Source organism: Anomalospiza imberbis, chromosome 8, assembly GCF_031753505.1.
Source record: "Anomalospiza imberbis isolate Cuckoo-Finch-1a 21T00152 chromosome 8, ASM3175350v1, whole genome shotgun sequence".
Taxonomy (NCBI): domain Eukaryota; kingdom Metazoa; phylum Chordata; class Aves; order Passeriformes; family Viduidae; genus Anomalospiza; species Anomalospiza imberbis.
In genome coordinates, this window is record NC_089688.1 from 26,985,001 (window position 1) to 26,999,926 (window position 14,926).

The window sequence follows — 14,926 nt, forward strand, 5'->3', positions numbered from 1 at the left end:
ATGTTTTGAGGGATTTGACAATCTTGCAGATAAAGTGAATGCTTGCTACACTTAACTGATCATGCTCCCTCACGGCCGGCCGGCGTTTCCTCGCTGCACTTAGTAATACCTGTGCAACCTGGCTTGGAGTAGCATTGTCATTGATTTCCAAAGTAACTGCTTTTTGGTTCTTGTGAACAGACATACCTGCATGGGGGGGCGGGGGGGGGAGAGAAAGTCTTTTCCCCACTCCCTGGAAGGATGATGGTAAAGTGCTATATTGGAAAAGACAGGAGGCTTCTCTAAATTTTGATAACTGCAGCCGACAATTTAGAAATAAGACACTTCTCACAGCCAACATGACAGTGGATTTTGAGCATTCAGAAAACACCAGGCCAAAAAACTGGAGACATCTTGATCTTTTAAGACAGCTTTTCCAGTACTTTAAGTGAAGGGGGGGAGCGGGGAAAGAAAAAGAGAGAGAAAAGCTGCAAGGAAAATAATACAAAGCCAGCACAATTGGCATCTAGACAGTAAAGAAAAAAAGTTTTTGAGGTTAACAGAAGGAAAGACAAAGCTGTTATGTACCCGAGGGATGCAATTTTAGTGGGAATGGAAGATTTGAGTGGTAAAGGAGGAGCGCTTGCCTCTGGGTTCTCTCTCTTCCAGCAGTTCGGCTGCTGGCATCTCAATTTGAATTGCTGGGTGAGTAGCACTTTCTGCGTGCGCGCTTTCCGTCTTGACCATTGAACTTCTGATGTGACTCCTCTCCCTCTCCTCCTCTCTCCCTCTCCTTCCCTTTTTTCCTGTGTGGAATCAAAAAAAAAAAAAATGGGGAGGGGGGGAGCGTGAGAAACCAAGCAAGCATCTCCAGCTGTGACCTTTGTTAGCTACATTGTTTTTATTTATTTATTTTATGGTAATCATCTTTTTTAGTAGGGGGAAGCGCGACTTTTCGATGCCGCTTAATTTGACGGCAGTGGCGAGGAGCGAGCGGCAGAGCCGCTGTCGCGACACAATGGTGCAGCGGGACAGTTGTTGCACTCCTCCTCTGTGCCCTTCCCTCCGCCCGGGTTTGGGGTTTGCTTGGGGGGGGCGGGAGGGGGAAAGGGATTTTTTCCTCGTGCATCCAGGGTGGGATCGGGGTGTGTTGGCGGGGCGGTGTTTCAGAGCCCGGTGTGCAGCAGGTTTCGGGGGCTGATTCCTGGCTGCTGAACAATGGTTACCAGCGAGGCAGAAGTGTGCGCGCGTGTAGAGCTGTGTTACATCTGCAGTCAGGCAGTCACACAGTGACCATGACATCACTAGCTTTTCTTCTCTTTTTTTCCTTTGGGGCGGAGGGGGCCACTTCAAAGCTTTCTCCAGTTCAGTACGATATTTCCTAAACTCTGAAACCATGAAGGTAAAAATGTTTGGGGTTTTGGGTTTTTTTCTTAAAGGAAGAAAAGTTGATTTGTAGCAGGGCACATACGTTACAGTTAAGGGGGTTTGGAGATGGAATGGTTTAACTCTTGTCATACACGAAACGAGATTTTTTGTTTTAAGTATTAAAAATAGTACATAGTACTATTTATTGGGTGCTTTTGATCCTGTGTTTGGTTGGCAGTTAAATTTTCCGAGTTCTTCAGAAAGCTCAGCTGTAGTGTGAAAGGTGAAAATTTTAGGGACACTGCATAAGAATTATTTTACCCAGGGATAAAGGAATATGAAAAATAAGACTGAATGCTGATAAATATGAGGTAACACATGTTTTAATACAGTGGTTCTGTGTTTGCTGTCAGAAGTCCACGAGACTTTCTCCTATTATTATATATTACAGAAAGTAAAGCTACCCCTTAGCCTGTTTTGTGTATTACCCGTACTTGCACACAGAAAATAGAAACTTATTGAAGCATTCTACAGTGCATCACATTTTCATTGTTGGTTTTGTGGAAGTCTTTGAGTCTCTGCTGTTTCGTTTTCTAACTCTGCCAGACTTGCTTACAGAGTCACTCAATCCAGGAGGAGGATTTCTATCACTTAAGTACTCTGTGGTACCTTTGCCTGATTAGCTTAGTTGATTTATTTACCTCTTCTTATATAAAAAAAGGGATAAAATTCTGTAGAATTTTTCTAAAATTAATTCATCTAAAAGGACAGTTATTTACATGTTTCTTCTTTCACTGCATGTTGTTGTATACGCAGGTTTTACAAGACTGGTGGTGAGATCTCACAAATATTTTCCCTTTAGAGGATTTTTTTTTTTTACTGGGACTTGGGGCAAAAGGCCTGACAGCACTATAAATGTACCTGTTACTTTTCTTCTGAAATACTTGCAAGGTGTTTCAGTTCTGATGTGAATTTAACATAACATTTTTAAGGAAACTTTTTTGAATTTATTCAAGAAATAATTGGTCTGGATTTACTTAATAATTGCATTGCTTAATTGTGCTGCGTGTAATGTTTTTAGCATATAAAAAATGAAAACAGTTTTTAGAGCCTTGTTATTTGTTAAGGAATTTAATATACATTTGCTACATGTGTTCCATATCGATGTTGAGCACGGTCCGCTGTGAATGCTGCGTTTTAAAAAGCTGTACTGAAAACTTGTCATCATATCTTAAGGCGTGTATGTGCATGGCAGTTTTTTAATAATGCTGTTATTACTGAAATTGCCAAGTACAAGAAAGTATAGGCATACATGCTAATTTTCTTTCATTTCTTGCAGTTTTTTAACAGCCTCACATTTAAGCTCTTGCTATAGACAGAAATCACAGATACCCTAATAAAAATCAGGAGCTATTTCTTCTACAGTACATATGTCTGTCTGTGCTGAAATAAGTGGCTTATAAGCAAGAATTAAAGCTGTTTATAATGAGGCATTTCAGAGAATGTTGGGCAGTAAATCAAATTGCATGACTAGGTATTCACACAAAAGCATGGAGCAAGGTCTGTCGGGGCAATTATAAGCACTATTTTGCTTATATTTGCTTTTTTCTCTTCTTCTCATCTTCTCTTAATTTTTGTGCTTGTGTTATTGCTCTGTGCCTCTCCCCTTCCTACCCTATTTGTGTTCAGAGACCTGCTTTGGTTTCACCCATCTCTTTGCTCAGTGGTTGTGCATCCAGCACACCTTGTATTGGTATGGATTAGCAAAAAGGTATTTTTCAGTATTAATATAATATATGCCAAGTGTTTTTGCTTTTTTGCCTTGTTGGAATGAACAAAGGCTTGCCTGCTCTGCAGAGATAGTATCTGTCTAGAAATTAAAATTAATTAAAGTATGCAGAGAAAGCACCGAGTATTTTTCTCATTGGGGAAGGAACTGCCTCTCCTTTTGTAATGGAAGAAATAAATCTGGGTGCTTTATTACCTGAAACTTTAAGGGACTGAGCAGTACTCTGTCCTATTGGTATGGGAAAATCCACCTGTTGATCAAATAATCTCTAATGTTGGTACTCAGTGTAAGGCTTGCCTGGGTACATGCAGGCCACAGTTCTGGGCTGTAGATGATGTAACTGGTGTGTGAATTCGTATGCTGAAGTGAGGCAGAGCAGGTGAGCAGAGTGCTTTCTCTTTATCAGTGAAGCCTTAAGAGAATAAGTAAGGTAAAATCTAACTGCTGTAAGTGTAATTCCAGTGTTGCTGAAGGATCTCAAATTATACACTTGTGTAGCAGGTGCTTGTTTGGGTCTGACTTGACATTAGAGTAACACCACATTGTCCAAGACTACAGCACTTAACTTTTATTTAAAAACCCAAGTTTCTTTCTTTTACTTAAAAAAAGAAAACCCCACTCCAAATACCATAGTAATAAACTTTCAGCCCACAACAGCTTTGAAAGCTGAGTGTGAGCACACTTAATAATGTTTTACTACTAGTGTGTTTTATCCTCCTGCATCAGAACTAACAGGCAGTAATTAGATAGCTAAACCCCAGTCCTTCCCCTTGTACACTAGAGGATTTGGCGTATGCTAATTGTCACCAGATCATTTCACATAATTGCCTTTCGGCGAAATTAAGTGGAAATTTCCTGAACATCTTAAATCCTCATTTCCCCACCCCCTCCTCTCAGTACCTTCGCACCCTGACAGGAAGGATGTGGAAAAATGTCAAGCACGGTGGCTTAGCTCTCTAATATTCAGGGGACACTTCATCTGAGCTAAAGGCGGGGGGAAAAACCAAAATTATTCTTTTCATGAATGAATTGCTGGACACTTAGAGCCAGGAAGCTGATTTTGTTGTTTTGTCTGAGAGACTGCTAATAGACCACGGGGTTTTATTGAAATCCAGCAGTTCTTGCAGGAGCAGGTAGGCACTCACTGGCCTGGGAAGTGGCTGGGGGGGAAGGGGAAGAAACAGAAGGCTGCAAAAGTGTGTTTGTGTGTGTGTATCCATTTTATTTATTTTTTTAAATTTATATATTAAGCATAGGGCAATGGGGGTTGTTGCAAGATTTTTGGGGTTATTTTTTAAGGCTCTTCCTGGGGAGAGTATTATCCCAGCACATGGTTGTCAGCGCTCCTGTCATCATTTGTGTGAAAGAAGAAAATGAGCCTTTTTTTTGCAGGGTGAGTTGTGATTATCAATGGAGGCCTTGTCTCCTGCTACAATGGGCAGTTAGCTTAGGGCAGGACCTTAGGCAGGAATCAGCTACATTAAACTGAGAAAGGGCTCAGGCCACTGTATCAGCCATAAAGGAGCAAGGGGAAGTAGTTTTCAGGAATGCTTAGTCAGGTGTGAAAGCATCCTTAAAAAATATATTGTGACTTCACTAGCGAAACAGGGCTGGGTAAAATTAAATCTTTGATATTTTTCAGGAAATGCTTCATCACTCGTGTTGAATTTTTATGCTTGGGAAGGGGAAGAGTACCAAGTCACTTATAGCTGGTGGGTTTGGTTGGTTTTAGCTTCTCAGTTAACCTAAATGGTATGCAGTTTCCTTGGTGTAGTTTGGGGTGCCACCCAGAGTGGCTACTGATGTGGGTGATCCCCAGACCTGCAGTGGTGCTTACAGATAGATGCTCTGCTTTGGGTGGTGTTCACTCTGCTGGAAGTGGAAAAATATTTCAATATTTGCAGCAATATTTTGGGGATTTGCCTTTACTTGCCTTTACTTAATTTCCTGATTTGTGTGGGGCATCAGGTTGGTGAGGGGGTGAGTGTGGTGTAAGGATGTCATTCCTAGGCAGAATCAGGGAGAGATCAAACTTTAGGAAAAAAACAAACCTCCTTTTATGAGCATCTTCGGAACTGCAGAGCAGTTCAGGAGCATCTGTTAGCATTTCACTGGCCACAGTCAGCATAACTGCAATAGCATCATCTGGAAAATACAGAGAAACCTCTTTTTTGATGTGAACTGGTATTGAATGGTACTCCTTGCTAAGCCCAGGGAGCAGCTCCAGGAGGGCCTGCTAATTCAAGACCACTGCCAACCTGCATCCACCCTGGAGGAGGGGAAAAGGCTGACAAACCCTCTTCTGTGCTGCTTTTGTTTTATTGTATTGTATTGGCTCATAAAAGCACTTTCAGGGCCCATCTTTCTTCAGCAGAAAAGGAGAGCAGTGGGGAAGAGGAGGACATGGCAAAAAGACAGGCGGAGCTCTAGCTCCATTTGTTTTCACTGTCTCTTGATTAATAGGTTTTAAGGAGGATGGAGAGCTCTCATTTCTCTGATAGTGGGGGAAGGGGCCAGGGCTCTGGGGGTCTGGCTGTGAGCACCTGCTCAGTCCCTCCTGGTCGTGGGTGGTTGAGGGGTGCCCGGTGGGCTGCAGCACCTCCCTGCCTCACGGGGCTGGAAGGACATTTCAAAGGCCACCCAGGTCAGGGAAAGAAAGGGGTGCAGCTGCATGGGCTATGCTGGCAGCTACTGGAGTTTCAGGCTGGGCTGGTGCCAGAGCATCACCCTGCCCTCAGGATGCCCTGGAAAGGAGTCGGAGGCCGAAGGCTTTGGCCACTGTGATGCTGCCATGGCATCATGGCTTGTTTTCAGCCTGGGTGGCTTATTGTGCAGACCTTTTTGTGCCTTTACTAACCCCACGTTATCCTGGTGAGGGCATCCTCTGGTGTCTCTGGCATGCTTTTTTCTGACTTGGAGTTGATATGCTTCTGGTTTTTAAGCCAAACAAGCAATGAATTTGCAAGCAGAAATTGCAGTAGTAAACTCTTCCTGTTTAGAGGTTGGTTTCTCTTTGTGTGCTCAACAATACAATGTTTCATCTTGTGCAAGTCCTATGTTGCTTTCAGAGACTTAGGAACTATTGATTTATACAGCATGTATTAACTTCTTCAATAAATGGGGAGTATTCATCAGTGGGGTGTATTAAATTGGGCTGTATACGCATAGAAGCATCTTTCATCCTGTTTATGAAATGTCCTTACCATGCAACAAAGACTAATACACAGCAATTTATACACACAATCCCCTGCAGTTTAAATCTGAAGTTCAGATAGGTTTTTTTGTTCCCTAAAGGCACCTATCAGAACTTAGTCTAAATGGATCTCAGTACTCCTTTCAAACATTTATTAGTCCAAAATTTGTTGTGGTTTTGGTGTGGTAATCTTTTTCGTTCTAGAGCTCCATTATTGTTTAAACTGATCTGTGTTTAAGCGCTCCCAGAAGCATTTCAAATTCACATAGAGATGTTTAGTAGTAGAACCCCTATGGGGACAATTTCTTCTGGTTGCTTCAGGCAGCAGTTATCAAGAAAAGCAAACTTCTCTTGTCTTTTTGCAATTCTTTACCATGCCCTCTAGCCTAGCATATGAGACATCAGCTTTTGGTGTAGAGGGGTGATTTATCAGCAGAGGGCTTGGTACTTCTTAGGTGCTGGGATTTCTCTTTAGAAATTTCCACTTGTTCCTGTCCTGTTACCACATGTCCTGATGCTAATCTGTGTGTACCAGTGCAGCTCCCCTTCCCATGCCTGACAGAGCCATAAATGGAGCTCTTCAACTTGCAAGAGAAACGCCTGCATCTCACAATGGCTCTTAGCTTAAAAGTGCCCTTGATAAAGTGCTCACAAATGTATATTGGAAAATATTGCCTTTTGCAGGGGGATGTTTAAAGTCATCTAATGGGTGTCTCCTATTGATGGCTTCTGTGGTTTACCTTTCATTGCCAGTGGATGGGGTTAGGACCACACTTGTTACTCAGGCAGAGCTCCCATTGACTTCAAAGGAAGATGCATCTGCAGGATTAATCCTGCTCTTTCCCAGCTAGTCCTTTATTTTTCTTTTCCAATGAAGCTTAGTTAACTTCAGGAACAGTACTTTTAAAGAGCAGCTTGTTTAGCATATTACAGATGTTTAGCTTGGCTTGCAAATTGCGTGTGCTGTTCTGAGGGGAGTTATGGTCCCTTTCCCCAGTGTGTGCTAAACAGTGAAAAATAGAATGGAAACCTGTCCCTGGGTAGTGGTACAGATGCAGACTGACTCGCTGGGAAGTGGATCACACTCCTCTGTCCCAGAGAGCATATTTTTGAGTGTGTATGACAGTTTCTCCCTTTCTCCTGGTACATTGTCCCCCCACCTCTGCCCCAGCATCATCAGAGTGTCAAAAGAGTATCCTACCCTTGCACCTTTATATGAGTGGTCCATTTGAGTGCATGGTAGTAACCTAAACAAAAATTACTTACCAGGGGAAAAAATTACAGACTTAAGGTTCAAGCTCTTAGTTGTTGATTTTTATTTGTTTTTCCTTTTGCTTTTTATTTGTCTCGGAAACATGTTAAGTGCAATGCATCATCATTTAGCAGTTGTTCTGTTTTGTGGAGATATTATGGGCAGTCTTGGTATATCAAAGCAAGGAGTGGTGGTGTCCCACAGTTTACATGGAACCCCCTATGGTACATCTGGCTTTGGTGATGGAGCCATGTCAGTCCAGCTTTCCTCTCACGTGTTGTTTCTTGTTTGTCGGCTTAAGTCTGACCCTCTAATGTTATTCTGCTTATTTTTTTAACTAACCAGCTCCAGTTTCTGTGAAAATAAGCTCTCTGTGGAAGACAGCACTTAATGTCTGTCAGGGTCTGGGTGAGGTTTACAATGTTGTGAAGATAGAGTTGGGAGAGCACAAAGCTACAGCATGTATTAACTTCTTCAATAAATGGGGCCACACTGTGGGTCACCTAACAGCAGGAGTTCACACAATTCTTGGCCAGAAAAAATAGCTCTTATTGGAAATGATCATTTTTGTGAACCTCATCAACTGGTCATTTGGCTTGTAATGTCATGTGTTGTTGAGTAGATGCCTGCTACTTTGTGTGGTGTGAAAAATAATTTGTTAGGTGAAACCCCTACTAAAGCTTTCAGTTACTTTCAGACTGCTTAGGTTGGTTCACCTGAAAGAGAAAAGATTTGGGTTAGAGCATCTCCTTTGACTTTTTGAACTTGGAGAGCCAAATTCTCATATTTCCTCCTGATGTGAAACCATTATGGATCCATGTGGCCAAAAGTTGTCCTTGGCTGTTCAGCTGGCAGATCTGGCCCACAACCCAGCCAACACAACGTGCTGTTAATCATAGCACTGGCTGTCGTGACCATGTTCTTTCCTGCGTGGTGGCCACTTGACAGGGGAGATCCCCTGTGCCAAGTACTTGGTGGTGGAGAGGAATCATCCCATGTAAGGGTGGCAGAAAGAGATGAACATGGTGAAGAACACAGGAGAAGTTGTGGGGAGCACAAGTACAGCTCTTGGCTGGCTTGTTTTGGATGCAGGTTTTTCTGCAGTAATCAAAGCAGTGAGCCCAAATAGCCACTTAGGGCAAGGGCTGGGGCTGGGATAGCCAAAGGGGCTTCATTTGGCCAAAGCATGTTGGAGAGATTTCTTGTTTATTCAGGGAAGACAGATGTTTCTTTTCCTCCTTGCTCCCAGTTTGTCATCCCTCTTCCTTCCTCACAGTCTAGAAGCTCATTCCCAAAGAATAACTGAATTATTTTTGAAATGCTTTTAAGGGAAGCTCAGAGCATTGGAAGCCAGATCAGATAATAGCAATAACTTGTCTAAGGTGGCACGGTGAGGGTGTGTGCATGTGTTTGGGGGTGCTGGGGAGTGAGCAGTGGGCTTGGAGCCGCCCTGGAGCAGGAGCAGGAGAGTGCTGGCAGACCCTGAACAGCAGCGGCGCTATCGTGGCCACCATGGTATCACTACTTTATTTTAATGTGATTCCTTTTACTTGATGTTAATGCAAGTTGTTCCTTACTTAAAGTAATAAAAGGAAATGAAGACACATTCTAAAATGAAACCTGACTCTAATCCATTCATCATCTAATACCAGCCTCTTTATCTTTGCTGGTACCTAATCTGGTTAAATGTCCCTGTTGTAGGATTTTAGTGAAAATCCTCTATGGGGAATAGGGTTTTTTGCAATTGGATTACTCGCAGTAAATGGTCCAGCGGTTCAGCTGGTTTCAGCTTAATTTTTTCTTTGTGATCTTGTAAGGGTAAGTTACAGTTCAGTCTGCCTTTTTCTTTCATTCATTCACTTCTTTTTAATTTTTTTTTTAAATTGTTGTTGAGAAAAATATTTTTTCCCCCAGAGCTAGGAATGTGATGGGGAAAACCTCATGATATCTACATGATTATTCCCCCTACAAGAGTGTTAATTTCAATGGCTTTATCTGGGGGATTTTGCCATTATTTATATAGCTGAATATTTTAGTAGCCTAATTAATCAGTATCCAGTTTCCATTTATTAGCGCTCTCTGATGAATTGATAATTAATCAGCTCTTCTAAAATATATATATAAAATATGCAGGTGATCGCTTGTCAGCTTAATGCTTGCTGATGAAGGGAATACTCCAGCACTACAAAGGCTTTTTATCTGGAGTATTTGCAATGAGCAGTAAAATGCAGAACTGAGACTGAGGACAGGAAAGGGAGAGGAAAAGACCTACAGGTCAGTGAGCATTTGGGTCTCTTGCTAATTAAATGGGGGACTCTCTCAGCCCCTCACTGAGGAGTCTGCCTGCATCTTGGAGGTGAAGCACAAGATTATAAAATAGAAAGGAAAAATTTTAAAGAATTGCTGTTGCTCCGTACAGGAGCATGACAGGTCAAAAAGATTAAAGAAACTCAACAGCAGAGAAAGTGTGTGAGGAGGTTTTAAGCAAGAGGGTGGGAAAACTGCAAGGGTGACGCCAAGAAGGAATCTGGAAAAGTCTGAGGATCACATTGAAATCCTGGCTACTCAGATTTTTGTATGTTGTACCTCATGCTGTAGTGGGGGGATGCTCAGCACTGCTCTAACAGTGTCAACCTTTTTCTCTTGACAGTCTAACAAAGTGCCAGTTGTGCAGCACCCACACCATGTACACCCTCTTACGCCGCTTATCACATACAGCAATGAGCACTTCACACCAGGAAACCCTCCTCCACACTTACCAGCTGACGTAGATCCCAAAACAGGTAGGTGGGAAGTATTTTGGGGTTTCTTTTGAGAGGGAGTGGGTGGATCTTCCCTTTTTGCGCATTAGGGGAGACGAGTGCAGGAGAATGGATTTCTCATGCTGGAGCACCAAAGGGGGCATGAAAAATGTCAAACCCAGATAAAATATTTTCTTTTAAAGCCAATTAGACTTCAGAAGGAAACCTATTGGGTGAATTTTCATAGAGCTTCTGCAGGGTGACACCAGAGTTGCATGTGTGGGGTCGCTTGCAGGTGTGTTTCTTTGCAAGCATGATACCCCACCTGGTAGTTCAATCTACCAGTGCTTGGTTTGCATGCACGACCCAGAGAATTAAACATGTACATTCTGTGATCTGCACTTACAAAATTGCAGCTGGAATTTTAAAGGTGGTGGGTCATGACCGGTTTCAAAATGAATCTCTTTTAATTCCCCAAATCCCATTGTTTCTGTGTCAGGAGTTCAGCCATTTTTCTTCTATAATGTTGAATTTTCATCCACTGTAACTACTTAGCTCCAGCTTTACACTTGCAACTCTTTTCCCCAATGTAAGTCTACCCAACTCTTAAGTTCAGCCTGAAGGGCACTCTGCTTGAATATAGAGCACCACGTAAAATCCTGACTAGATTTACTGGTGTTACAGAGAAGAATTTACATGTTATTCTAACTTTTTAAGAGTCCCTTTTTAACCCGAGGTCCCAACGAAGTCAAACAGTGTCAATCTTCTTTCTCCAGGCTGTGCTGAGTTCCTAGTGACAGCGGTTTTTGGTTTTGTTAATCCAAACCCCATTTAGTTAATTGGGAAGTTCATCAGAAACAGAATTCATGTCAAAGGAATCACTCTGTGTCAGCCCTAACTTATGCAGATAATTTATCTAAACTCCAGCCCTTGAATGAGACTGTGCATTAGCTGGTTGTCACTCGATATGCTTCAACTGGGGCCCCCTTTTAATTGTGCTTAATGCTGACTTCACATGGCTTGAAAGGAATCCATCTTGCCATCCCTGGGTATTGCAAGTGAATGGCATAGTCAACCTCTCATTTAAATAATGGCAGTACAGGGAATAGCTTTTAAATGGTTATCGTAAAACATATGATTAACGTCTGTAGACTGTTTACTTTTCTTCTGTGAACATTCTTTCAAGTGTGCAAATAGCTCACTGGATGGTTAAAGCCCAGTTAATCTGTTTGGGTTTTGTAATGGAGAAAAAGCAATGTCTGCATGAAAATGTCACACAAGGAGATTTAATTTAGAGATTAAAAGCTTCCCAAGTGACTTTAAAAAATAATTTTTAGCCCTGAATACAGTACCCCTTCTTTTTAATGCTCTCTGTTTTATTTTTGCTTCTGCTGTGTAATTGTGCCCTGGCTTGTTAATTGAAAGACCCAGCTTTGTAACCCTTACTCCTCTGAGTAATTCCTATTTGCTCTTAAGGTAAGGAGCGTTAATATTTAAGGCTTGTATCTGGAGCTGGTTTCTGCTTTCTGAGTAGGAACTGTACCTCATCCATAGAGGATGGGTGGGTTCTCTGTCCTCCCCTGCACACCTTCAGCATCTGCCCCTGGTTTTACCAAGCATTTCCAGGGGCCCTCACCTCCACTCCTGGTTTCAGAAAAGCTTTCCTAGGTTTGCTTAAAAGCAAACATTATTTGCAATTTTAATGACTTTTAAACTTGTTCTGGAGATTACTTTGGAATAATGCCATGTTATTGACATGGGTAGGGCCTGTGGTCTTTTGGCTGACTCTGAAACTAAAATAACCATGAAGTTGTTGCGGGGTCCATCTTTGTGTTGAACATTTAAGAGAATATCTAGTACAGCATTACACCAAAATTGTATCTGAGACTGATGAATTCTAAATAACAAAAATAGTTATCTCTGACTGGAGAGGTGACTGAGGGAGTGAATAACATCATTTTTTCTTGTTTAAAAAATGAGAATGTGAAAAAGCCTTTGAAAACCCTAAGTGAAGGCACAATTACTGTAAAAAAAGTAAATTGACAGAAATTTAGAAACATATGCGTTTTTTTCTTTATATTTTATTTATTTTCACATTTCAATACTGATGCTGCTTTATGTTCCTCTTCTATAGGAATTCCAAGGCCTCCACATCCTCCAGATATATCTCCTTATTATCCATTATCACCAGGCACTGTAGGACAAATCCCCCATCCGCTAGGATGGTTAGTACCACAGTAAGGAGTTCCATTTTTTTATTTTCTTTTTTTCTTTTTGTGATGTGTAAAACTTATGTAAAAATATATATGTTTGTGTGTGTGTCTGCACTGGGATGAGTTTGTTTGCAAACTGCCATTTCACCGAGTGTTATGAATTTACCCACCTCATGAAGGTTAATTAAAATTTATGCCAGGTCATGTGGTCATAAACAAACCTGAGCAGTTAGACACAGCTTTGCATGTCATCCCAACCAGCTGACAGCTCATGAAGCATGAATTTTTAAACCCTTCTGCAGAAATGTCCTTTTCTTGTTATTGCCCTTACACTGCACCACATCAGTTTTTCTCGGATTTGGTTTTCTAGGAGCTCAGGGTGGTTCTCACAGACCCTTTTTTTTTTTTTTTTTTTCCCCACTAGGGCTATCCTCACTACAAATTTGCAAATTTAAATTTCATTTGCCTTGTCTGTTGAAAACCCTTTTGTTTTTCTTATGAAACAGTAGAGCTTTACATCGGCCAGTGAGCAGCATTCCTAGTTGAGATGGGGCTGGGCAGTTGGCAATTGGCATCTGAGGAATGGAATTTCAAACAAGAAAAAGGAATTAGTTTACTTTAAAACTGGCTAAGAAAAAAAGCAATGGAAAGTTAGTTTGAGGTTTTGTTTTATTTTCAGCTTCTCAGATCCCACTTGCAGAGCCTTGCTGGCTATGAGGCTCCCAGCAGTAACTGAGTCCTTATTTTCTTTTTTTTTCTTATGTTGCCATCTTTCAATAGGTTTATAATACACTTAAGCACTGCCTAAACCTTTTGTGCAGTATATTTGATTTAAATGCTTATAAAATCCATTTGTATTGCTGGATACAACAGTTCTCTGCATTATGTTACTCTGTTTTTCTCACGTAACAGGCCTCCTCTGTTTTGGGGTGATCATATTTCTTATAGAAATTAATTGCCCTAAGTTCAAAATAGTTTGCTCCTGCTTGAGGTTGTTTGGCCAGCTGTGCTGAAATACCTCTCCACAAGTTCCTCCATGAGGAACTGGAGTTGACAGCCCACAGGAGAGCAGGGCAGGGCAGGAGGTCACTGCATATCTCCAGGTCTCGGGCAAGGAGAGGTGGTGGCATCAGCGGCCTTGGAGGCCTTTCTCAAGAATAAACGTGTTGATGCAGGAGAGGTGGAGCTTCTGGCCATTTTGCAGGCTGCCCTTCCTTGTGGGTGGTTACGCAGCTATTTTGGATAGAGGTTCTCCCACCCCGAGGGTGAAGCATGTCCATTGCCTCTCTGCTGAATGTTGCTTATCCAGAAGAGCACATCATGAACAGAAGAAAAATCCAAAGCATTGCTCCCTGAAATCTGAAATTCCTCCTTGTTTGTGGTGACTTACATTTTCCAAAGGACACCCTGAACAACTGTAGACTGCATGGAGCTCCTTAGCTCAAGTTTGCACAGCAACAGCCTCAACGTTTGAAACAAGTACACTCAACTAGTGCCAAAAGTCAGTGACATGAAAGACATGAGAGCGCAGGGAAGAAACTCTTCACTGACCTATACCCCATTGCTCACGTGGGTTTATGTATTGTGCAGACACAGGTTTGTCCTCCTGGACCTCATGCCATGGCTGCCAAAGCACGTGAATGATGCCACGTGTGGCCAGTTTCACCAGACAGGTGTTAATGGCCACCTCTGTCTCTGGACAATTCTGTCATCCCCGCTGCTTCCGAACAAGTCAACACCATGGTGTGCTTGCCTACCCACAGCTCTTACAGCTTCTCCCAGTGATTTTTGTTGAGGGGGTGACATCCCCATCACATTTGCTTTTGCTCTAGAAGAGTAGCACGGCCAACTTCAGAGAAGTAACCCAAGTTTTTCATTTCCCCTCTCCTTGCCACTTGCACTTCACCATCAACTTCCCAACCCATCTATCCTCCACCGGCCTGCATGTTTCTGGCATAGTACCCACCCCAAAAGCATTCTGCCCAGTCAGATGATGTATTTGAAGGACAGATGAAACGAGCTAGCCAGCACAGACAAACCTCCATCAGAAAAAGTTGTGTGTCTTTCATGAGGATGCTGTTTTGCATGTTGCTGTATTTTTTAATTATTGTAATGAGGTGTGATTGTCTATTGGTTACCCACAATACTTCTTGGGGACTCTCCCCCGGTAACTCTTGTCAACACTTGTTAATCTGACAAAAGGCTACAAATTAAGCTCTGTTAATTTAATGTTTTCTCACCGAGATCTAAATACCGAAAGAGGCCCAAAGCGCAACTGAAGTCCTTTGATTCACTGTACTTTATTTTGGTATAAATTTACATTCATTATTGTTTTCCTTTGGATGTGTAGCCCTCAATTAGTGTGATGGCTCCATTAAAGCAAGCGAGACT

The 14,926-nt window shown here is 42.1% G+C and overlaps 1 protein-coding gene across 24 annotated transcripts in view; it reads left to right on the top strand.

Annotated features, from left to right (window-relative positions):
• The window catches only part of TCF7L2 (transcription factor 7 like 2), a 173,299-nt gene that overhangs the window by 135,844 nt on the left and 22,529 nt on the right, over positions 1 to 14,926 (top strand). For 18 of the 24 annotated variants that reach the window (XM_068198051.1, XM_068198052.1, XM_068198061.1 and 15 more), the window contains 2 exons: positions 10,232 to 10,364; positions 12,457 to 12,559. In XM_068198051.1, coding sequence (XP_068054152.1) covers positions 10,232 to 10,364; positions 12,457 to 12,559 — 236 coding nt within the window. Of the gene's footprint in view, positions 1 to 484; positions 685 to 10,231; positions 10,365 to 12,456; positions 12,560 to 14,926 lie in introns of those variants that run through there. The other 6 variants (XM_068198053.1, XM_068198064.1, XM_068198055.1 and 3 more) reach the window with 3 other exon arrangements.